The 26,326-nt window shown below is 40.2% G+C and overlaps 1 protein-coding gene across 1 annotated transcript; it reads right to left on the bottom strand.

The window, feature by feature from the left end:
- Positions 1 to 17,768: 17,768 nt before the first annotated feature.
- LOC133608243 (uncharacterized) lies at positions 17,769 to 23,295 on the bottom strand. Its single transcript, XM_061963448.2, has 2 exons — positions 23,112 to 23,295; positions 17,769 to 18,897 (listed from the first exon to the last, which is right to left on the bottom strand). Exons 1-2 carry the CDS (start codon positions 23,293 to 23,295, stop codon positions 18,101 to 18,103), a joined length of 981 nt encoding a protein of 326 aa, XP_061819432.2. The 3' UTR covers positions 17,769 to 18,100.
- Between the last annotated feature and the right edge of the window lie 3,031 nt (positions 23,296 to 26,326).

Genomic DNA, 26,326 nt, shown 5'->3' with positions numbered 1-26,326 from the left:
TTAAAAAAATAAATAAAAATAAAATAAAGAATGTTTGCTAGTGTTGGAAACACGTGAGGAAATTTGAGTTGGACAGGACAAATAAAAAAAATAAATGAATACAAAATTAAATTTTAAAAAAATTAAAAAAATACAAATAAATAATGTTTGCTGGTATTGGAAACACGGGAGGAAATTTGAGTTGGACAGGAGAAATAAAAAAAATAAATGAATACAAAATTAAATTTAAAAAAAAGAAGAAAAAAAAGAATGTTTGCTAGTGTTGGAAACACGTGAGGAAATTTGAGTTGGACAGGACAAATAAAAAAAATAAATGAATACAAAATTAAATTTAAAAAAAAGAAGAAAAAAAAGAATGTTTGCTAGTGTTGGAAACACGTGAGGAAATTAGAGTTGGACAGGACAAATAAATAAATAAAAATTAATAAAAAATAAAATAAAAAAAATAAAATAAATAAATAAAGAATGTTTGCTTGTGTTGGAAACACGTGAGGAAATTAGAGTTGGACAGGACAAATAAAAAAATAAAAAAATACAAAATTAAATTAAATAAATAAATAAATAAATACAGAAGGTTTGCTAGTGTTGGAAATACGTGAGGAAATTGGAGCTGGACAGGACAAATAAAAAAATAAAAAAATACAAAATTAAATTAAAAAAAAAATAAAGAATGTTTGCTAGTGTTGGAAACACGTGAGGAAATTGGAGTTGGACAGGACAAATAAAAAAATAAAAAATAGAAAATTAAATTCAAAAAATAAATAAATAAATAAAGAAGGTTTGCTAGTGTTGGAAATACGTGAGGAAATTGGAGTTGGACAGGACGAATAAAAAAATAAATAAATACAAAATTAAATTTAAAAAAAATAATTATAAAATAAAGAATGTTTGCTAGTGTTGGACACACGTGAGGAAATTAGAGTTGGACAGGACAAATAAAAAAATAAATGAAAACAAAATTAAATTAAAAAAAAATAATAATAAAATAAAGAATGTTTGCTAGTATTGGAAACACGTGAGGAAATTGGAGCTGGACAGGACAAATAAAAAAATAAATAAATACAAAATTAAATTTAAAAAAATAAATAAAGAATGTTTGCTAGTGTTGGAAACACGTGAGGAAATTGGAGTTGGACAGGACAAATAAAAAAATACAAAATTAAATTAAAAAAAAAAAAAAAAATACAGAAGGTTTGCTGGTGTTGGAAATACGTGAGGAAATTGGAGTTGGACAGGACAAATAAAAAAATAAATTAATACAAAATTAAATTAAAAAAATTAAAAAATAAATAAAAAATGTTTGCTAGTGTTGGAAACACGTGAGGAAATTAGAGTTGGACAGGACAAATACAAAAATAAATGAAAACAAAATAAAATAAAATTAATAATAATAAAATAAAGAATGTTTGCTAGTATTGGAAACACGTGAGGAAATTGGAGCTGGTCAGGACAAATAAAAAAATAAAAAAATACAAAATTAAATTAAAAAAAAAAAAATAATAATGTTTGCTAGTGTTGGAAACACGTGAGGAAATTGGAGTTGGACAGGACAAATAAAAAAATAAATAAATACAAAATTAAATTTAAAAAAAAATAAATAAATAAAGAAGGTTTGCTAGTGTTGGACACACGTGAGGAAATTGGAGTTGGACAGGACAAATAAAAAAAATAAATGAATACAAAATTAAATTTAAAAAAAAAAGAAAAAAAAAAGAAGAATGTTTGCTAGTGTTGGAAACACGTGAGGAAATTAGAGTTGGACAGGACAAATACAAAAATAAATGAATACAAAATTAAATAAAAATAATAATAATAAAATAAAGAATGTTTGCTAGTATTGGAAACACGTGAGGAAATTGGAGTTGGACGGGACAAATAAAAAAATAAATAAATACAAAATTAAATTAAAAAAAATAAATAAAGAATGTTTGCTAGTGTTGGAAACACGTGAGGAAATTGGAGTTGGACAGGACAAAAAAAAAAAAATGAATACAAAATTAAATTAAAAAAAAAAGAAAAGAAAAAAAGAATGTTTGCTAGTGTTGGAAACACGTGAGGAAATTAGAGTTGGACAGGACAAATAAAAAATTAAAAAAATACAAAATTAAATTAAAAAAATAAATAAATAAATACAGAAGGTTTGCTAGTGTTGGAAATACGTGAGGAAATTGGAGCTGGACAGGACAAATAAAACAATAAATAAATACAAAATTAAATTAAAAAAAAAAAGAATGTTTGCTAGTGTTGGAAACACGTGAGGAAATTGAAGTTGGACAGGACAAATAAAAAAAAAAAAAGAAAATTAAATTTAAAAAATAAATAAATAAATAAAGAAGGTTTGCTAGTGTTGGAAATACGTGAGGAAATTGGAGTTGGACAGGACAAATAAAAAAATAAATGAATACAAAATTAAATTAAAAAATAAATAAATAAATAAAAAATGTTTGCTAGTGTTGGAAACACGTGAGGAAATTAGAGTTGGACAGGACAAATAAAAAAATAAATGAATACAAAATTTAAAAAATAATAATAATAATAATAATAATAAAATAAAGAATGTTTGCTAGTGTTGGAAACACGTGAGGAAATTGGAGTTGGACAGGACAAATAAAAAAATAAATAAATACAAAATTAAATTTAAAAAAATAAATAAAGAATGTTTGCTAGTGTTGGAAACACGTGAGGAAATTGGAGTTGGACAGGACAAATAAAAAAATACAAAATTAAATTAAAAAAATAAATAAATAAAGAAGGTTTGCTAGTGTTGGAAATACGTGAGGAAATTGGAGTTGGACAGGACAAATAAAAAAATAAATGAATACAAAATTAAATTAAATTTTTTTTATAAAAAATAAAAAATGTTTGCTAGTGTTGGAAACACGTGAGGAAATTAGAGTTGGACAGGACAAATAAAAAAATAAATGAAAACAAAATTAAATAAAAATAATAATAATAAAATAAAGAATGTTTGCTAGTATTGGAAACACGTGAGGAAATTGGAGCTGGACAGGACAAAAAAATAAATAAATAAATTTAAAAAATAAAATAAATAAATTAAAATAATAATAGAATAAAGAATGTTTGCTAGTATTGGAAACACGTGAGGAGATTACCGGTAACAGTCTGCAGTCTAAAACATTTGCTAACTAAAGTAGCAGTCATTTTTACAGCATTTCACCTCATTTTCACCTGCTATTCTTTATAAAGTAAGACACATGCTGAATAAGAAATGTCTGCATATGTTAAATTATTCTTTTATTTTTCCATATTTAACATATTGTGCTGAAGTGTGGGAAATGTTTATAAAACAAACATAGAGCCAATAATTAAACTTAAAAAAAAGGGTCATTAGAATAACACACAAAGCGTGCTACTATGAACACACCAATCCATTATTTATAAGTTCTAATGTGTTCAAATGTTCAGATATTGTGTTTTTAAAAGCAATGGAAATGATGTTTGGAGTAAATAACAACAGACTTCCAGCTTGTATTCTTAACTTATTTCAAATGAGGAGGAGAAAACTACCGTATTTTCCGCACCATAAGGCGCCCTGGGTTATAAGCCGCGCCTTCAATGAACGGCATATTTCAAAACTTTGTCCACCTATAAGCCGCCCCGTGTTGTAAGCCGCATCTAACTGCGCTAAAGGAATGTCAAAAAAACAGTCAGATAGGTCAGTCAAACTTTAATAATATATTAAAAACCAGCGTGATGTGGGCGCGCATGGAGTCGTATATCAACATGGACGGAGCTGCGTGAAAAAAGCCACCCGGCCTCTTCGCGTAAACTTACCTTAACCACTCACTCATCTTTTCTTCATCCATCCATCACTTCGAGTTAGCTTTTATGATGACGCCGGCTGGAAAGGTCTCTTTTGGCAAGGTCTTCCTTTTGAATATCACCATGGGTGGAAGTTTCTGGCCATTAGCATGGCAAGCTAGAACCACAGTGAAGGATGACTTCTCATTCCCTGTGGTGCGAATATTCACCGTACGTGCTCCCGTTGTATCCACAGTGCGGTTCACAGGAATATCAAAAGTCAGTGGAACCTCGTCCATGTTGATAATGTTCTCTGGCCGGATCTTTTTTTCAGCTATCTTGTTTTTACAATATGCACGGAAAGTAGCCAGCTTTTCTTGAAAGTCTTTAGGCAGTTGCTGTGAAATAGTAGTCCGTGTGCGGATGGAGAGATTGCGTCTTTTCATGAACCGGAAACCTGTCGCTTAGTAGGAGCCATTTTGTGGTCTTTACAGATGTAAACACACAAAGGAAATGAAACGTAATATCCGCGCGCTTTTTCTTCTTCTACGCGGGCGGGTGGTTGCTTACAGTAGAAGAAGAAGCGCTTCCTGTTGTATGGGGGCGGGTGCTTACCTTGGCGGTTGCTTGCGTAGAAGAAGAAGCACTTCCTCTTCTACGGGGAAAAAAGATGGCGGCTGTTTACCGTAGTTGCGAGACCGAAACTTTATGAAAATGAATCTTAATATTAATCCATATATAAAGCGCACCGGGTTATAAGGCGCACTGTCAGCTTTTGAGAACATTTGTGGTTTTTAGGTGCGCCTTATAGTGCGGAAAATACGGTAGATGGGTAGGTCGTGAGTCATACCAAAGACTATAAAAATGGGAGCCATTACCTCCCTGCTTGGCACTCAGCATCAAGGCTTGGAATTGGGGGTTAAATCACCAAAAAATGATTCTCGGGCGCAGCCACCGCTGCTGCTCACTGCTCCCCTCACCTCCCAGGGGGTGATCAAGGGTGATGGGTCAAATGCAGAGAATAATTTCGCCACACCTAGTGTGTGTGTGTGACAATCATTGGCACTTTAACTTTAACTTGATCATTTACGGGGGATGTTGATTTTTGAAATAGAAGGAATATAAAACGCAAATGTATTTCACTTTTAGGAGTGAAATGGTGGAACAAGCTCAGTGATGAGTTGAACACATTTTAAAAGAAAACATTGAAAGGTGAAATAATAGAAAATGATCAAATGTAAAAACAATTACTTTCATCCCATTTATTTTTTTAATGTTGATGTTGCAGGTTATCTTATTTTCAGTGAAGGTATAGGATAGGCCAGGGGTCGGCAACCCAAAATGTTGAAAGAGCCATATTGGACCAAAAATACAAAAACAAATCTGTCTGGAGCCGCAAAAACTTAAAAGCCATATTACATACAGATAGTGTGTCATGAGATATAAATTGAATTAAGAGGACTTAAAGGAAACTAAATGAGCTCAAATATAGCTACAAATGAGGCATAATGATGCAATATGTACATATAGCTAGCCTAAATAGCATGTTAGCATCGATTAACTTGCAGTCATGCAATAACCAAACATGTCTGATTAGCACTCCACACAAGTCAATAACATCAACAAAACTCACCTTTGTGCATTCATGCACAATGTTAAAAGTTTGGTGGACAAAATGAGACGGAAAAAGAAGTGGCATAAAACACGTCCTAGAAAGTCGGAGAAAGTTATACATGTAAACAAACTACGGTGAGTTCAAGGACCGCCAAAATTAGTAGGACAAGACGGCGCTCGCCAAATACTCGAATCAGTGAAGCATGTTTAATATAAACAGTGTGCTTTGTAACAATTGGGGAGGTTTGTGTCATGTTTGTCCTCCTACAGAAACCATATTAAAACAAAAAATGTTTTTTTTCCCCTCATCTTTTTCCATTTTTCATACATTTTTGAAAAAACTCCAGAGAGCCACTAGGGCGGCGCTAAAGAGCCGCATGCGGCTCTAGAGCCACGGGTTGCCGACCCCTGGGATAGGCAAATATAAGCTTTGGCTTCAGCCTATTCCTTTTTACGTCATTCTTTGTCTTTTCTTTTCTTTTCGTGTGTAAATGTGTATGATTGTTAAATATGTTAAACTGCTCACACAATTGATAGATTGATTGATACTTTTATTAGTAGGTTGCACAGTGAAGTACATATTCCCTACAAAATGGTTGATTATTGATTATATGACCGAAACAAACTTATTTCATTTCATTTTATGACTCGTCGCGTCTGAAGAGCACAATAAAACACTTTCACTGTGACTGCACGGTGGAAATGTTGTCATTTAGCCAGTATTTTAGTTCGGCTTCGGCTGGCATTCACGCACAATTCATCCGGAAATTGTCACATCTAGTCATACTTGCCAACCCTCCCGGATTTTCCGGGAGACTCCCGAAATTCAGTGCCTCTCCCGAAAACCTCCCGGGACAAATTTTTTCCCGAAAATCTCCCGGAATTCAGGCGGAGCTGGAGGCCACGCCCCCTCCAGCTCCATGCGGACCTGAGTGACGTGTTGACAGCCTGTTCTCCCGTCCGCTTTCCCACCATATAAACAGCTAATGATGGAGGGCGAGTTCTTGGTTTCTTATGTGTGTTTATTGTTAGGCAGTTTCATTAACGTCCTCCCAGCGCGGTAACAACACACAACAACAGCAGTCAAGTTTTCGTCTACCGTAAAGCAGTTGGTCTGCCGTAAACAGCAATGTTGTGACACTTTTAAACAGGACAATACTGCCATCTACTGTACATGCATATGTGACCCACCCATAATGTGTCACATTTTTGTGTTGATTTATTTATTTTATTTTGTGGTTTGAATTCGTTTTTGGAGCTGTCATTACACATTTATCAGTATTCACATTGGCCAGTAGGGGGCAGTAGGGCGTTTCTTCCCAATTGAATGCAATCACCTGCAGACCGGAAGTGTCTTGTCATTCTGATGAGCGTGACCAGTCTGTGAACAATTGAAACGTCCTGTGTGCTTTTTCCTCCTGTATAACAGGTTAGTTTTGGTGAATCAACTCACTGAATAATATCCATGTGATCTTTATAAGTTGAAGTACACATTCTGATGGTGGAGCCTAACTCTAAAGTGTTTGTGAGTTGTAGTTTGTATTTGTGAATGAATCCAGTGCACAGCTGCAGTAATCAATACAAAAAGGCGACGTGAGTGCGCAATGTTTATATAGGAACTTCTGATCCTAATTCAGACTCCCAAATTAGAGCTCCCGTTTTCTTATTGATTTTAAAATGTATATTTGTATAATGTGTGTGTTCTGAAATAGTGACAGAGAATAAAACAAGGATGGACAATTCAACCCTTAACTCAACAATGAGTAGATGAGTGTTATGTGTGTGTGTGTATATATGTAAATAAATGAACACTGAAATTCAAGTATTTCTTTTATTTATTTATATATATATATATATATATATATATATATATATATATATATATATATATATATATATATATATATATATATATATATATATATACATATATATATATATATATAGCTAGAATTCACTGAAAGTAAAGTATTTCTTATATATATCTTAACCACGCCCCCAACCACGCCCCCACCTCCCGAAATCGGAGGTCTCAAGGTTGGCAAGTATGCATCTAGTTTTTCTTTTTCTTTTCATTGAGACCCGTTTTTGTCCTCCCAAATTTCTCAACCAAAAGCAAAAGCTCAAATGTTCCAACACATGGACTAATGTCCACATTTCCTCATCAATATCCACTTTTTTTTATTTTTTCGAAAATCCCCAATTTTAGTGATTTGAACATGAATACACATTTTTTTCCACACTCGGTTAATAACATTAACCGAGTAGCTACTTAATTAAGTAGTGTTTATAACCAGGCAACTTAGTGGGCAGCTAAATGTCCTTTCGCGCGAATAGGGGTCCTACAGGCAATGGCAGGGCAGCTTAATGTTTTTTTGACAGCTCAATCCATCCATTCATTTCCTACCGCTTGTCCCGTTCGATCCATCCATCCATTTTTTTTACCGCTTGTTCGATCCGTCTTGGTAAATACATACCCTGTTTGCTTCATTAATGTAGATTTCTGAAACCCCCAAACATATTTTCATATCCGTTAAATGATTTCATATAAATTAACGATTGGAAAATGATTAAGAGTAAAAAAAAAAAACTTTATTGGAGAAATTTAATTCGTTTTAGATAAGCCTATTTTTATACATGCATGTATTTATTTGTAATGTTATTTTTGTATTCCACCCTATAGTATTGATTCTTTTATTGATTAAGTTTTGAGTTTATATCATACTTGCCAACCTTGAGACCTCCGATTTCGGGAGGTGGGGGGGGGGGGGGGGGGGGGGGGGGGCGTGGTCGGGGTGGGGAAGGGGCGTGGTTGGGGGCGGGGCTAAGAGGGGAGGAGTATATTTACAGCTAGAATTCACCAAGTCAAGTATTTCATGTATATATATATATATATATATATATATATATATATATATATATATGAAATACTTGACTTTCAGTGAATTCTAGCTATATATATATATATATTTATTTTATTTTATTTTATATATATATATATATATATATATATATATATATAAAAGAAATACTTGAATTTCAGTGTTCATTTATTTACACATATACACACACATAACTCATCTACTCATTGTTGAGTTAAGGGTTGAATTGTCCATCCTTGTTCTATTCTCTGTCACTATTTTTCTAACCATGCTGAACACCCTTTCGCAGGTACCCAGAAAGGTTTCGAGTACCACCAAAAAAACGGAATCTCTGAAGACAGTATAAAAATCTGTGTTAAAGGTGTACAAATACTGTTTGTATAATAAGCATGTTATTTTTATTTTTTTTTACAAATGAGGGTTAAGAGTTCAGTACTAAAAAAAAAAGTACAGTTTTTTAATTGAGCTTCTGCATTTTTTGGTTGGGTTGTTTATTTATTTTGAGTAACTTCTATACATTTCTAAAAGGGGAATAATGTAATAGACTGATCTATGTTTGTCAGTTGCCATCTCCTGGTGAATGTTGGCTATAGCGTACTGGGGTTACTTTTTGGTTGGCCAACGATTTACGTGGTGTTGCGCACCTGACGTCACTCAGGTCCACATGGAGCTGGAGGGGGCGTGGCTTCCAGCTCCGCCTGAATTTCGGGAGATTTGGAAAATGATTAAGAGTAAAAAAAAAACTTTATTGGAGAAATTTAATTCGTTTTAGATAAGCCTATTTTTATACATGCATGTATTTATTTGTAATATTATTTTTGTATTCCACCCTATAGTATTGATTCTTTTATTGATTAAGTTTTGAGTTTATATCATACTTGCCAACCTTGAGACCTCCGATTTCGGGAGGTGGGGGTTGGGGGGCGTGGTCGGGGTGGGGCGGGGGGTATGGTAATCAACAGAAAGATATTGTTCTAACCCAAGGACTTCAAAGCGGAGAGAAGACAGGATCTGCCCAATTTCCAGACGACCTCTTTTTGAACCTCCTTTTTGAAGTGGTTTACCAACGTCTTTTTGAACTAATTTATGGACCTCTTTTTGAACTATTTTACGAACTCTTTTTGAACTGACCTTTTCTGTGAATTGTTTACGACCTTTTCTGTGAACTTTTTGCGACCTTTGTCCTTTGGAAACAGGACAGGAGGGTCCAAAATAAAAGAAGGAGGCGTGCAATCTTTTGGCAGAGCGTGCTGAGATACTGTGCAAGGGTACAGTGTACAGACGACTCACCTCAATATTGAGTCCAAATTGAATTCTGTCTCCGTTTAATTCTTTGCCTCTTGTCTTGTTTAATAGATGAAGTGAAGTGAAGTGAATTATATTTATATAGCGCTTTTCTCTAGTGACTCAAAGCGCTTTATATAGTGAAAGCCAATATCTAAGTTACATTTAAAGCAGTGTGGGTGGCACTGGGAGCAGGTGGGTAAAGTGTCTTGCCCAAGGACACAACGGCAGTGACTAGGATGGCGGAAGCGGGGATCGAACCTGCAACCCTCAAGTTGCTGGCACGGCCGCTCTACCAATCGCGCTATACCGCCCCATCATCAGTGTTTGAACCTGACAGTATTATTAATAGCCTATCTCCTGTTTGGATGTTTTTATAATAGTGACAACCTCTGTTGATTAAGCAAAAAATAATAAAAAAATCTAATTCTGTCCTGTGATGAAGGGTCTTGTAAATAAATTACAAGCGATGTCTTGATACCATATTGATATCGCTCTGATATCAGCAAGAAAACATGTGTCAAATGTACAATATAAGCTCCGATACGAGCAGTCTTACTTAGTTACACTCTAAATGTCCTCCAATAAGCACACAAGTCTGCTCTTTACTTCTATTTCAGTCAAGTCATTTGCAAAAAAGGGTAAACATGCTACAAGGAGATAGCAGCTACACAACAGCTAAGCACACAAGCTAGACATACGTAATAACCACTGAACAATAAGCCAGCACATTTGTCAACGTAAACAAGTATCACATAATTATAGTTGCACATTACTTACACAAAGTCCCCGAGGCAGAAGTGTATAAGAAAGTGTCCAGTAACAAACGTGTCCGCATCGTTGAGCTTAAATTAACCTCTCAAGGCCCAAGCTGTTTGTTTACATGCTTTTTTTTGGACCCTAATTAGAATAAAAACTAAGAATCATCTTTTGATATGATGTACTTAGTCCATAAGTACAAAAACTTAATGTTTAGTGACACGCTAATTCTTATTTTTACACCTTTTTTTTCTTCCAAATTCCATTGTATGTTATACTCTTCTGACACCACCAGATGGCAGTATAAGTGTCCACATAAGTGGCCATAAGACCCCAATTCAGTAGTGTACACCATTTTGGAAATAAGAGCTAAAAGGTGCTGTCCACACATGTGGCCACTAAGCCTTTTGAGTAATTAATGAATTATTGTGGCCGCTAAACATTATCACTCCACTTCAATTTAAGGACGAGGTAGAGCTGTATTTATGCCTCAATGGGGAAACTATGTGGTTGCAGGGCAGAGTTGACATTCGGTAAGAAAAGTAAAGCATAATGAAAGACTAAAAATGAGTAATAAATAATGCATATGGTGCAAATGAAAGACTAAAAATGAGTAATAAATAATGCATATGGTGCACTATTGATTGCACGACATATAAATTATGAAAAAAACAAACACTATATGGACACCAAAATTGCACAAGAAGAAAAAAAAGCCGATGAGGTAATCACATAAGTGCGGTTTTAGGTCCAAAGACCTGCGGTGGTTCTCCTTCCTGCGCTGTGGATGCAACAGTCTGATACTGAAAAAAGATACTTAAGGCCTACACATAATAAGTCCTTTCCAAATGGTTAATAAGAAATAGGTTAGTGATTTTCACTTGATCAAACCTTTTTCTAACATTCCAAACTACTAAATAATACAGAAATGATATAAGATTCCTGCTGATATCGTATGGGATCCGTATCAGCAAAGACAATACCGATATTGGAGGCTTGAGTAAGAGAAACCGTTGTGCTGGGACACTTCTACACTGTCATTACTAAATTGAGCTATAAATATGTGTGTTGACATGAAAATAAATAAAGTGGTGGTCAAAAGTGTACATACATCAACAAAGACTGTCAGCCATCCGTAAACTTAAAGGACTATACGTTGCACCTCACCTCCTGTTCACTCGACTGGCAAACATGATAGTCCAGGATATCAATCACCCACTACACCAATACATCATCCCACTACCATCAGGGCGCAGGTACAGAACTACCAAATTCCGGAGGTCCCGCCTCAGGAAAAGCCTGATCCCTGCAGCTGGCCCGGCCGACCTGTCTGACAGGCCTGTAAATGTGTTGGTCATGTATGATGTCTTTTTGTTATTTTTGTTTCATGTCTATTGTTTAAATGTACAGCAGTGAAAATGAATTTCCCAAACGGGGACCAATAAATCTACATCTAAATCTGTATGTACCGTATTTTCCGCACCATAAGCCGCCCTGGGTTTTAAGCCGCGCCTTCAATGAACGGCATATTTCAAAACTTTGTCCACCTATAAGCCGCCCCGTGTTATAAGCCGCATCTAACTGCGCTAAAGGAATGTCAAAAAAACAGTCAGATAGGTCAGTCAAACTTTAATAATATATTAAAAATCAGCGTGATGTGGGCGCGCATGGAGTCGTATATCAACATGGACGGAGCTGCGTGAAAAAAGCCACCCGGCCTCTTCGCGTAAACTTCCCTTAACCACTCGCTCATCTTTTCTTCATCCATCCATCCCTTCGAGTTAGCTTTTATGATGACGCCGGCTGGAAAGGTCTCTTTTGGCAAGGTCTTCCTTTTGAATATCACCATGGGTGGAAGTTTCTGGCCATTACCATGGCAAGCTAGAACCACAGTGAAGGATGACTTCTCATTCCCTGTGGTGCGAATATTCACCGTACGTGCTCCCGTTGTATCCACAGTGCGGTTCACAGGAATATCAAAAGTCAGTGGAACCTCGTCCATGTTGATAATGTTCTCTGGCCGGATCTTTTTTTCAGCTATCTTGTTTTTACAATATGCACGGAAAGTAGCCAGCTTTTCTTGAAAGTCTTTAGGCAGTTGCTGTGAAATAGTAGTCCGTGTGCGGATGGAGAGATTGCGTCTTTTCATGAACCGGAAACCTGTCGCTTAGTAGGAGCCATTTTGTGGTCTTTACAGATGTAAACACACAAAGGAAATTAAACGTAATATCCGCGCGCTTCTTCTTCTTCTACGGGGGCGGGTGGTTGCTTACAGTAGAAGAAGAAGCGCTTCCTCTTCTATGGGGGCGGGTGCTTACCTTGGCGGTTGCTTGCCGTAGAAGAAGAAGCGCTTCCTCTTCTACGGGGAAAAAAGATGGCGGCTGTTTACCGTAGTTGCGAGACCTAAACTTTATGAAAATGAATCTTAATATTAATCCATATATAAAGCGCACCGGGTTATAAGCCGCACTGTCAGCTTTTGAGTAAATTTGTGGTTTTTAGGTGCGGCTAATAGTGCGGAAAATACGGTATACTTTTGTCCCAGCACACTTGCTCACCTTTTCAGTAGAGCCATAATAAATTCATAAAAGAAGCAAACTTCATGAATGTTTTTTGTGACCAACAAGTATGTGCTCCAATCACTACATCACACAAAAATAAGAGTTGTAGAAATGATTGGAAACTCAAGACATGATGATCTTTACAAGTGTATGTACTAGGGATGTCCCGATCCAGGTTTTTGCACTTCCGATCCGATACCGATATTGTTTTTGCATTTCCGATCCGATACCGATACTGACCGATACTGGCCTATCCGAGCATGTATTAAAGTTTAAAGTTATTTAGCCTACTTAGTTGTCAGAATCATGTTGAAAAGGGTTTTAGTACTCTTGATAACAACTAGCCAGCTGAATTAGGGGAGTTTGAATAATACACAATGGTTGGTAACAACAAACTGACCTGTTTATTCAAGGATAAACACAAAATAGACAAAATGATACATGACAAACAGAAATGGCATCATTGAACTAGGGCTGGGCGATATGGCCTTTTTTTAATATTGCGATATTTTAAGGCCATATTGCGATACACGATATATATCTCGATATTTTGCCTTAGCCTTGAATGAACACTTGATGCATACAATCACAGCAGTATGATGATTCTATGTGTCTACATTAAAACATTCTTCTTCATACTGCATTAATATATGCTACTTTTAAACTTTCACGCAGAGAAGGAAATCACAACTAAAAAAATCACTATTTTTTTTCATACGGTGTTGATGTGGAAATGTTTGCCTCGGCATTTTGATGGTGTGGACGTGTGGCACCGAATGGAGATAAGCGTCTCGACAGACGTTACAATTAAAGCTGAAACGACGCGTCGACGTAGTCGACGTCATCGGTTACGTAAATACGTCGACGCCGTTTTTGTGCGTCGGCGCGTCGCATATTTACGTCACACTACTGTCATGGCGGAGCGCAAAGCAGACGATGCGAGCGAGGGGAAAAAAGCACGCCAAAAGTCGTCAAAAGTGTCGGAGTATTTCAATAAACGGCCTAATAATGTTGTTGTATGCACACTGTGTCGAGCGGAAATGGCCTATCATAGCAGCACAACGGCTATGAACGAACATTTGAAAAGAAAACCCCCGACAGCGTTCTTGCCATCACCATCAACAAGTCAATCGTCCGCGTGCGTATACGTTGTCATTATTACACAAAAACATGAATGTGTCATTTGTATCTGCGTTGTAAATTCATAAACTAAAGCACCGTTTGCTCTGAGAGGCGCGTTTGGCGTGCCTGTTCAGTGTTTACAAAGACGCGCTCCTCTTTAACGCTGTGGAGAGGCGGCGGTGGCGGCGAGCGAGCGGCGAGGCGGGGCGCACCGGGAGCGACGCCGCAAGAGACAGGGGACGACGAGCGAGCGAGGAAGAGGAGCTGAAAAGCGAGGAAAGAAAGAGAAAAGAGTTGGAAGAGAAAAGACTTTGTGTAAAATTAAAAGATTGTAAACCTGGCAAAGCCGTCTGGCGTTCAGTCTGTCGGTCCTGAAAGAACCCCACGGCACAAGACGTGTCACAAACGCTAACGTTAATTAGTTGTGCAAATACCTTTTACAACATTAACAGTTACATATACTATGTACAAACCAACAATTAACTTTCACTTTAATCATACTATCATTGTTGTGTTATTAAGCAAAATAAGCAATACTTTTACTTTTGTTGAAATGTTTACACTGTACACTTTTTTGTATTGGATGTTTAGCTTTATTTTTGCACATTTTAGCAAATAAGCAATACTTTTACTTTTGTTGAAATGTTTACACTTGTCACAGAATATTTCCGTTTTGCACTTTTTTGTATTGGATGTTTATCTTTATTTTTGCACATTTTAAAGCAAAATAAGCAATACTTTTACTTTTTAAATGCTTATACTATTGCAGAATATTAAGATTTGCACTGGATGTTTACTTTTATATTTGCACATTAAAAAGCAAATAAGCTACTTTTAATTTTGTTAAATGTTAAAAGTTTTAAATGTTTACATTGTTACAGAATATTTTGTCATGTTGTTGTCAATGTTGACTGAGTGGCCATACTTTTTTTTTTTGTAAATAAAAGCCATGCCTTTTGAAAAAACTGGCCTACATTTATTTTTTCCTCTTCATTTTAAATTAAAAAAATAATCGGTAAAAGGAAAAATAATCTATAGATTAATCGAAAAAAATAATCTATAGATTAACCGATTAATCGAAAAAAATAATCTATAGATTAATCGATAGAAAAATAATCGTTAGCTGCAGCCCTAGTTACAATATTTGAACAATGATGACGAAAACTGTTTTCTCTGTCGTGTCCGTGTGTCGAAAATTGTTATGCGCTTATTTTTTTTATTTGATTTTGTGCGTGGCATAGATTTGCCGTGCGCAGAGGACGCTTGAGCAGTGCGCAATTTATGGCGTCACATTAATGCCAAAAATCCAAGTGCATAAAAACTGTTATCGCGCGCTGATTCTCCACTTTGTGCGCGCGACACCCTTTTGCGCGCGCGTGGTGCCTTTCTGCGCGCGCGTGGTGCCTTTCTGCGCGCGCGCGGTGCCTTTCTGCGTGCGCGCTGTCTCGGTCTGTGCGCTCTCTGTGTACTCCTGGCATCTCTCCTCGCGCTGTCTGTTTCTTTTTGGCACTTTGGGGGCGGGTATGCTTAGACGGCCCCTTCTTTCTGATTGGCTGTGAGCATTTTTCATATGACCAATCATTCTCCAGCGTAGCAACGTTGTAGCCATCTTACCTCGGACATCTAGCCTCAATCATTACATTGATGTCAATGGTACATGTACCGTATTTTCCGCACTATAAGGCGCACCTAAAAACCACAAATTTTCTCAAAAGCTGACAGTGCGGCTTATAACCCGGTGCGCTTTATATATGGATTAATATTAAGATTCATTTTCATAAAGTTTCGGTCTCGCAACTACGGTAAACAGCCGCCATCTTTTTTCCCCGTAGAAGAGGAAGTGCTTCTTCTTCTACGCAAGCAACCGCCAAGGTAAGCACCCGCCCCCATAGAACAGGAAGCGCTTCTTCTTCTACTGTAAGCAACCACCCGCCCGCGTAGAAGAAGAAGAAGCGCGCGGATATTACGTTTCATTTCCTTTGTGTGTTTACATCTGTAAAGACCACAAAATGGCTCCTACTAAGCGACAGGTTTCCGGTTCATGAAAAGACGCAATCTCTCCATCCGCACACGGACTACTATTTCACAGCAACTGCCTAAAGACTTTCAAGAAAAGCTGGCTACTTTCCGTGCATATTGTAAAAACAAGATAGCTGAAAAAAAGATCCGGCCAGAGAACATTATCAACATGGACGAGGTTCCACTGACTTTTGATATTCCTGTGAACCGCACTGTGGATACAACGGGAGCACGTACGGTGAATATTCGCACCACAGGGAATGAGAAGTCATCCTTCACTGTGGTTCTAGCTTGCCATGCTAATGGCCAGAAACTTCCACCCATGGTGATATTCAAAAGGAAGACCTTGCCAAAAGAGACCTTTCCAGCCGGCGTCATCATAAAAGCTAACTCGAAGGGATGGATGGATGAAGAAAAGATGAGCGAGTGGTTAAGGGAAGTTTACGCGAAGAGGCCGGGTGGCTTTTTTCACGCAGCTCCGTCCATGTTGATATACGACTCCATGCGCGCCCACATCACGCTGGTTTTTAATATATTATTAAAGTTTGACTGACCTATCTGACTGTTTTTTTGACATTCCCTTTAGCGCAGTTAGATGCGGCTTATAACACGGGGCGGCTTATAGGTGGACAAAGTTTTGAAATATGCCGTTCATTGAAGGCGCGGCTTATAACCCAGGGCGCCTTATGGTGCGGAAAATACGGTAGTTAATTGTTGTTACCCACATACGAAAAACGAGCAGGCACCTGCAGCATATGCCACAACAGAAGAAGAAAAAAAAAAAGAGATGGACACTTTTACGGAGCGGAGAAGGGACGCCTCGCCGGGGTCCGGGACCGAGGCCCCTTCCCCCGAGAGGGCCCCACCGGGAGCCGTAGCTGAGGCGATCCGCGAGAAGGGCCCGACGCACGTCCAGGGTCACCACCGCGCCCACCGCACCGACACCCCGCCTCGTCCGCCTTCGCCGCGGCCGGCGTCACGCGCAGCAGGTAAGCCACCCCCGTGGTCGGGGGCTCGTAACAGGGGTCACTCTGCGCGCTCCGCCCGCGCAGCTTACCTGCCCGCCACCCCTGTTGCCGGGGGCGCGTAACAGGGGTCACTCCGCGCGCAGTGCGCTCACGAAAGGGGTGGGGCTCACCCTGGTTGATATAGACAGCAGCTAGGACGGTGGCCATGGAAGTCGGAACCCGCTAAGGAGTGTGTAACAACCCACCTGCTGAATCAACTAGCCCTGAAAATGGATGGCGCTGGAGCGTTGGGCCCATATACCCGGCCGTCGCCGGCAGCGAGACGCGCTTGGAGGTGCGCTCAGCGCGGCTCCCATATGATTGCGCACTGGTGTGCGTCTGGGTCGTGACAGCGTGGCACGCGAATGTCTGTGCTGCATTGGATCAGTCTCCTTTCTTTAACAGGCAAAAGCTTTATAACCTCACTAATGCCTTGCATCGTCTATATTAGATATATAACAACGGGCGGGTGCAGTTATGATCAAATGTTAGATCGGGTGGATGGCGGATGGTTGACGACTTTCTGATGCGGTTGCGGATGAAATAATTGCCTATCCGCGCATCTCTAGCGTATACGTATGTGACGTATGACGTGACGTGTGTCGTGACAGTATGTGACGTGTGTAAGAAGGTGCGCTTGCTGTCTGTGAGAAGGAGAGACAGTAAAGAGTGAGAAGAGCCTGTCGTGTAATGCTAGCAGCTAAAAGCAACTGCGTAAGAATCCACAGACGTGTGGATGTGTTGAAGGTGTGCTGGAAAATGCGGAACGGAAATTAGGGCGCAGCAGAAAAGTGGAATGTATTATTTAAATCGGTGCGTTGGAAAACACGGACCGGAGTTTTTTAAAAACTGGATCCATGCTTTGCCGATACGCATTTTTTTTTGCAAATATCGGCGGCCGATCCGATCCAAATATCGGATCGGGACATCCCTAGTATGTACACTTTTGACCACCACTGTAAATATTAGTAAATCAGTCTAAGACAAACAGAAGAAAGCAAACAAGAGCAGGAAAAAGATGCTAACTGCTAACAGACCGGCTTGCTAAAAGCAGGATAAACTTCGTTGATAAGAAGAAAGTTGTCAAAGTTCATTTCCTGCTGCTGGTGTCATCAACACACTTGTGATTGTCCAGCTGGTATTTGTAAGAGAACCTTTGGTCGCACACACTGCACCTGAACACCTTCTCGCCCGTGTGCGTCCTCATGTGGATCACAAACGGCGTTCTGTCGCAGAAGCGTTTGCTGCAAATCAAACACGAGTAGCGCTTTTCCCCCACGTGCCTTCGCACGTGCAACTTCAGATCGTGATTACGCACAAAACTTTTGCCGCACAGTGAACACGTGAAGGGTTTTTCTCCGGTGTGTATCCTGGCGTGCGCGGTAAAATGTCCCTTCTGAGAAAAACCTTTGGCGCAGACTGTGCACGTGTAGGGTTTCTCCCCCGTATGTTTCCTCATGTGAATTTTTAACTCGTAGCTTCGTCCAAAATCTTTGCCACAAACTAAGCACTTGAATGGTTTCACTCCTTTGTGCGCGGCCATGTGTTGGTTTAGATTTCTCTCACTGACAATACTTTTCTCGTAGGGAGAACATCTAAAATGTGTGTTGCCGTCTGTCATGTGTTGACTGGAGCTGCTGCTCGGAGGCTCCGCCTCTCTTCTCTCCGCACTTTCACCTTTGACCTCGTCCCCAATCAAGGGGAACTCCTGGAATCCGTCATGATGTCCTCCCTCCTGACTGATGTGACCATCCACCGTTTCCACTTTAAGGTAGGGTGGCTGTGGCTCCTCATATTCCTCTTTAATGTGGGGGGTCTGCGGCTCCTCCTGCGCCAACCTGGAGTTCCACTCCTGCTGCTCCAGGGGAAGATGTTCTTCACTCACGTCTGCAGGCCACAAAAAGATGAACTTTAGGAAAATGGAGTAAACGAAGAAAATATTTTTGACTGACAACGTTAACCCAACAAGATTCTTTGCAACAACCAATGAAATCATGTTTTACTTGTTAGGTTTTGTTAATTTGGTAAGGACCATACTTGCCAACCCTCCCGGATTTTCCGGGAGACTCCCGAAATTCAGCGCCTCTCCCGAAAACCTCCCAGGACAAATTTTCTCCCGAAAATCTCCCGAAATTCAGGCGGACCTGAGTCCGCTTTCCCACGATATAAAGAACGTCTACAGTAAAGCAGTCCGTCTGCCGTAAACAGCAAAGTTGTGACACTCTTAAACAGGACAATACTTGATGAAAGCACTTTTGTGCGTGCCACACAGCAATGCATCATCAGAGAGGGTGTTCAGCATGGTTAGAAAGATAGTGACAGAGAATAGAACAAGGATGGACAATTCAACCCTTAACTCAACAATGAGTAGATGAGTGTTATGTGTGTGTGTATACAGGTAAAAGCCAGTAAATTAGAATATTTTGAAAAACTTGATTTATTTCAGTAATTGCATTCAAAAGGTGTAACTTGTACATTATATTTATTCATTGCACACAGACTGATGCATTCAAATGTTTATTTCATTTAATTTTGATGATTTGAAGTGGCAACAAATGAAAATCCAAAATTCCGTGTGTCACAAAATTAGAATATTACTTAAGGCTAATACAAAAAAGGGATTTTTGGAAATGTTGGCCAACTGAAAAGTATGAAAATGAAAAATATGAGCATGTACAATACTCAATACTTGGTTGGAGCTCCTTTTGCCTCAATTACTGCGTTAATGCGGCGTGGCATGGAGTCGATGAGTTTCTGGCACTGCTCAGGTGTTATGAGAGCCCAGGTTGCTCTGATAGTGGCCTTCAACTCTTCTGCGTTTTTGGGTCTGGCATTCTGCATCTTCCTTTTCACAATACCCCACAGATTTTCTATGGGGCTACGGTCAGGGGAGTTGGCGGGCCAATTTAGAACAGAAATACCATGGTCCGTAAACCAGGCACGGGTAGATTTTGCGCTGTGTGCAGGCGCCAAGTCCTGTTGGAACTTGAAATCTCCATCTCCATAGAGCAGGTCAGCAGCAGGAAGCATGAAGTGCTCTAAAACTTGCTGGTAGACGGCTGCGTTGACCCTGGATCTCAGGAAACAGAGTGGACCGACACCAGCAGATGACATGGCACCCCAAACCATCACTGATGGTGGAAACTTTACACTAGACTTCAGGCAACGTGGATCCTGTGCCTCTCCTGTCTTCCTCCAGACTCTGGGACCTCGATTTCCAAAGGAAATGCAAAATTTGCATGGTCGGGTGATGGTTTGGGGTGTCATGTCATCTGCTGGTGTCGGTCCACTCTGTTTCCTGAGATCCAGGGTCAACGCAGCCGTCTACCAGCAAGTTTTAGAGCACTTCATGCTTCCTGCTGCTGACCTGCTCTATGGAGATGGAGATTTCAAGTTCCAACAGGACTTGGCGCCTGCACACAGCGCAAAATCTACCCGTGCCTGGTTTACGGACCATGGTATTTCTGTTCTAAATTGGCCCGCCAACTCCCCTGACCTTAGCCCCATAGAAAATCTGTGGGGTATTGTGAAAAGGAAGATGCAGAATGCCAGACCCAAAAACGCAGAAGAGTTGAAGGCCACTATCAGAGCAACCTGGGCTCTCATAACACCTGAGCAGTGCCAGAAACTCATCGACTCCATGCCACGCCGCATTAACGCAGTAATTGAGGCAAAAGGAGCTCCAACCAAGTATTGAGTATTGTACATGCTCATATTTTTCATTTTCATACTTTTCAGTTGGCCAACATTTCTAAAACTCCCTTTTTTGTATTAGCCTTAAGTAATATTCTAATTTTGTGACACACGGAATTTTGGATTTTCATTTGTTGCCACTTCAAATCATCAAAATTAAATGAAATAAACATTTGAATGCATCAGTCTGTGTGCAATGAATAAATATAATGTACAAGTTACACCTTTTGAATGCAATTACTGAAATAAATCAAGTTTTTCAAAATATTCTAATTTACTGGCTTTTACCTGTATATATATACATCCATCCATCCATTTTCTACCGCTTATTCCCTTCGGGGTTGCGGGGATATATATATATATATATATATATATATATATATATGAAATAGAAATACTTGACTTGGTGAATTCTAGCTGTAAATATACTCCTCCCCTCTTAACCACGCCCCCGCCCCAACCAAGCCCCCCGCACCCACCCCCCACCTCCCGAAATTGGAGGTCTCAAGGTTGGCAAGTATGGGTAAGGACAGGCTAAAAGCACTTATTTGCAGTATTTTCCGGACTATAAGGCGCACTTAAAATAGTTTTTTTCCCCTCAAAACTCGACAGTGCGCCTAATTTACGGAATAGTTCCGGTTTTGCTTACCGACCTCAAAGCAATTTTATTTGGTACATGGTGTAATGATAAGTGTGACCAGTAGATGGCAGTCAAACATAACAGATACTGTTTCCCACATCTGCTTGTATGGAAGCACCGACACTCAGCAACAACACATAATTTGCAGACTATAATTACTGGTATGCAAAAAATATTTGAACCCAAATAGGTGGAATTACATCATCTCCCACGGCACACCAGACTGTATCTCACGCACAGTGGTTGAAAAACAACGATCTAGGTCACAGCAGCTCAGACGAGGGACAAAGAAGAGTGGGCGGGGCTTGTTTTCAGAGCAGCCAGCTCAAAAACTCTCACTATTATGTTGGATCCACTATGGACTGGACTCTCACTATTATGTTAGATCCACTATGGACTGGACTCTCACTATTATGTTAGATCCACTATGGACTGGACTCTCACACTATTATGTTAGATCCACTATGGACTGGACTCTCACACTATTATGTTAGATCCACTATGGACTGGACTCTCACACTATTATGTTAGATCCACTATGGACTGGACTCTCACACTATTATGTTAGATCCACTATGGACTGGACTCTCACACTATTATGTTAGATCCACTATGGACTGGACTCTCACTATTATGTTAGATCCACTATGGACTGGACTCTCACTATTATGTTAGATCCACTATGGACTGGACTCTCACACTATTATGTTAGATCCACTATGGACTGGACTCTCACACTATTATGTTAGATCCACTATGGACTGGACTCTCACACTATTATGTTAGATCCACTATGGACCGGACTCTCATACTATTATGTTAGATCCAAAATGGACTGGACTCTCACTATTATGTTAGATCCACTATGGACTGGACTCTCACACTATTATGTTAGATCCACTATGGACTGGACTCTCACACTATTATGTTAGATCCACTATGGACTGGACTCTCACACTATTATGTTAGATCCACTATGGACCGGACTCTCATACTATTATGTTAAATCCACTATGGACTGGACTCTCTCTATTATGTTAGATCCACTATGGACTGGACTCTCACACTATTATGTTAGATCCACTATGGACTGGACTCTCACTATTATGTTAGATCCACTATGGACTGGACTCTCACACTATTATGTTAGATCCACTATGGACTGGACTCTCACTATTATGTTAGATCCACTATGGACTGGACTCTCACTATTATGTTAGATCCACTATGGACTGGACTCTCACACTATTATGTTAGATCCACTATGGACTGGACTCTCACTATTATGTTAGATCCACTATGGACTGGACTCTCACTATTATGTTAGATCCACTATGGACTGGACTCTTACTATTATGTCAGATCCACTATGGACTGGACTCTCACTATTATGTTAGATCCACTATGGACTGGACTCTCACTATTATGTTAGATCCACTATGGACTGGACTCTCACACTATTATGTTAGATCCACTATGGACTGGACTCTCACTATTATGTTAGATCCACTATGGACTGGACTCTCACTATATTATGTTAGATCCACTCGACGTCCATTGCACCAGTCGCCCAGGATGTGGTTGTGGCTTGTGCAGCCCTTTGAGACACTCGTGATTTAGGGCTATATAAGTAAACATTGATTGATATACTTTATACACACATACACAAATTGGCCCCCAGACACATTTTCTCTCTCAATGTGGCCCCCGGAGTCAAAATATTTGCCCAGCTCTGACCTAAGGTGTGAGAGTAAAGAAGTAAACAAACCTGTTTGTTGATGTTTGTTGAAAAGAGCGTCCAGTAGTTGACGTTGTCGCTCGTTCTCCTCTTTTGTTCTAGAAAGTTCCTCCTCGTATTCTGCTATCGTTCTTTCTAACACTACAAATATTTCTTCCACAGCAGCAGTTAGTCGCTGCTTCACCAACACTCTCAGCATTTCTACTTTGCACATTTTCACACTTAGCGACGTGTTTATCACTTCCGCTTTGTCTCTTTGTTAGCAGCTAGCGAGCTAAGCTAGCCCGGGAAGCGTCAAAGTGCACGCAGGACAGGCGGATTTATCTGAAACGAAACAACATTTTTGTGAATTAATATGAAATATATAATGTGTAGAAGTACACACGAAGTAGCTAACTATCCAGTAATGCTAGCAACAACAAAAAAAGAGGAACTACCTTGCTAACGTGCTGTCAAGCTTTTACTTCCGGTATGTAAAGAGGAAAGACGGTGAATTACTGCCACCTACCGGAGATCCGTCTTTACTACTTATTATTCATTATTCGACCGGTTGCGGTTTAAAAAGTGCAGCCACCCAAAATAGTAATTATTGATTTTTTTCATAGCTAAGAAAACAATTTACAACATTATTTATACGGTTTTAACATTATTAGTGCGTCATTCGATCCAATATAGTAATGCTTCCGGAGGCTTAGCCAATCAGTGGCCGCGGTACTGAACAGCGCGCTCTGATTGGTCCCTTCTGGTGGCCAATACTATTGTAGTATTGGTATTTGTAGTTCATTTAGCCATTTGGACCATAGACATGTTCTAAGGGTACGCAGCATGGAGCGCTACTACCTACTGGCGCTGACGAGACGCGGGGCCGCCATCTTGGAGTGGTGATCCACTCCACTCAGTGCAATTCATTTGTCAGGAGCAATGAACTGTCATTCATTTTACCTCACTGAATACCACTGATTTTCACCCCCTTTTTTGTCATACGTGTAGCTATGATAAAGGACACATGCTTTATTTTTCATAGTTTGCTTAACAGTAATAGAATATTCTTATACGCTAGTATACAGGCCCGGCCCTCACCAATCTGGCGCCCTAGGCAAGATTTTAGGTGGCGCCCCCCCACATCGGCAGTGAAGTGTATATACTCACAAGAAACTGAATAGCTTTGTCTTTGACCTTTTTTTTTTTTACTTACAACTATACCTAATATGAGCTTCACGGTGGCAGAGGGGTTAGTGCATCTGCCTCACAATACGAAGGTCCTGAGTAGTCTTGGGTTCAATCCCGGGCTCGGGATCTTTCTGTGTGGAGTTTGCATGTTCTCCCCGTGACTGCGTGGGTTCCCTCCGGGTACTCCGGCTTCCTCCCACTTCCAAAGACATGCACCTGGGGATAAGTTGATTGGCAACACTAAATTGGCCCTAGTGTGTGGATGTGAGTGTGAATGTTGTCTGTCTATCTGTGTTGGCCCTGCGATGAGGTGGCGACTTGTCCGGGGTGTACCCCGCCTTCCGCCCGATTGTAGCTGAGATAGGCTCCAGCGCCCCCCGCGACCCCAAAGGGAATAAGCGGTAGAAAATGGATGGATGGATGGATGGATATACCTAATATATAAAGGGGTGGAAAAGTGACTATTACCTGCAGGGCAAACATTAGCTAACCAGAAGGCAAAAACAATGTAAACAAAAAACACCTGCGTAAAAGATCTAATACAAATGTCCCTGAGGAATGTAAGGTGGGAGTACAGTAATTACCTAACGTTACATTATTATTTTCCATAACAATTTAGCCCCCTCCACAATATTAACCCGACGTTAAAACAGAACTAGCTATTTATTGATTAGCCGAATCATGTAACATTAGCTTAATGCTAAAAAGCCAGGTTACTATCACATTCTGTAACAGACAAATAATTTCATGTAGGCTAACGTTACCTACCTGCTACCTCTGTCTTTTCTCGTTTCTCCTTCTTTTCTCTTTTTTCTTCCCTGGGCACCTGACAGTTTTGGCCGTTTTGACATCTTGTGTTGATTTTTTGATGTGGTGACGTCCAAAAAGAGTCATGATACGGGAAGGGAGGGGGCGTACCGTGCGGGTATGTCCACATACAAATGTCCAACTAAGGCTTCTTCATTTATTATGGACTCAACTATTGTTTACTTAAACCTGGTGGTTTGCTTTCTCCAAGTAGAATATAAACATTCACCATATGTGGAACATAATATGAGTCAAATAATTCACTTCACCACTCTCCTGTGCGCTGCAGCTGTTGTGCGGAGACAAAGGATGCTTTCTATGCTGGCTCTGTGAAAGTTCACAAGCAGCTGAAAGGAAAGTCGCGACCCTTTCCGCTTCCCGAGGAAGAAAGAGCCGTTGTTGGTTGTCCGTTCCTCGCCAGCTGCAGGATTTAAGGCTCACTGCACAGCCTGTGTTGCGCGTGGGGGGGAGGAGGTCTTGGAAATCAGAATGCCTGAAGGTGTTGAACGCAGAGATGAAGAGGAGTCTTACATCTCACCAGGCTGATGGCCATGGCGTCCTCATGGCGGTGGCTCCTTGCGGGGATCAAATGCCGGACCAGCCTCTCCAAGCTTTTCTTTCACACTGATGCTGGGGCCAAACTAACAGTCTGTCATGTCTGTGTGATCATGTTTTGTTTTAGTAATGTTCGGTTTAAATTTTGGACTTTTTGTGCACTTTTGTTTTGTTTTGTCACCATAGCAACCATTAGTTTCATCTGTCACGTCACGCACCTGTTCCACGTTTGAACTCATTGTGCACTCTTGTCACCATAGCAACCATTAGTTTTCACCTGTCACGTCACGCACCTGTTTCATGCCAAGACCTAGACCAAGACCAAGACCCGCCATGCCCAGACCAAGACCCGCCATGCCAAGACCAAGACCCGCCATGCCAAGACCAAGACCTGCCATGCCAAGACCAAGACCCACGCCAAGACCAAGACCTATACAAAAGGACCCACGCCGAGCTTCGCCGCCTGACGCGCCACGCCGAGCTTCGCCGCCTGACGCGCCACGCCGAGCTTCGCCGCCTGACTCACCACGCCAAGCCACGCCTGCCACGATGACGACGCGCCTGCCTCCTCGTCGGCCACGGATATGGCCGCTACCTGGTCGCCCGCCACGCCAAGTGCGCCCACCTCCCAGTCGGCCACGAATGTGGCCATTCCCTGGGCGCCCGCCTCGCCTGCTGCAGCGGCGTTCCACTCGCCGCCGCCACCTAACTCT

The sequence above is a fragment of the Nerophis lumbriciformis genome, linkage group LG06 (assembly GCF_033978685.3).
Source record: "Nerophis lumbriciformis linkage group LG06, RoL_Nlum_v2.1, whole genome shotgun sequence".
Lineage (NCBI taxonomy): Eukaryota > Metazoa > Chordata > Actinopteri > Syngnathiformes > Syngnathidae > Nerophis > Nerophis lumbriciformis.
Note: the sequence above shows the minus strand (reverse complement) of the source record. Positions and strands in the feature narration are given on the sequence as shown.

Excerpts from the sequence above, each read along its gene's own strand:
- LOC133608243 (XM_061963448.2), bottom strand. The coding sequence starts at position 23,295 with ATGTGCAAAGTAGAAATGCTGAGAGTGTTGGTGAAGCAGCGACTAACT. Across the intron at positions 18,898-23,111 it reads CAACAAACATCAACAAACAG|ACGTGAGTGAAGAACATCTT; the intron begins GTTTGTTTACTT and ends TGTGGCCTGCAG.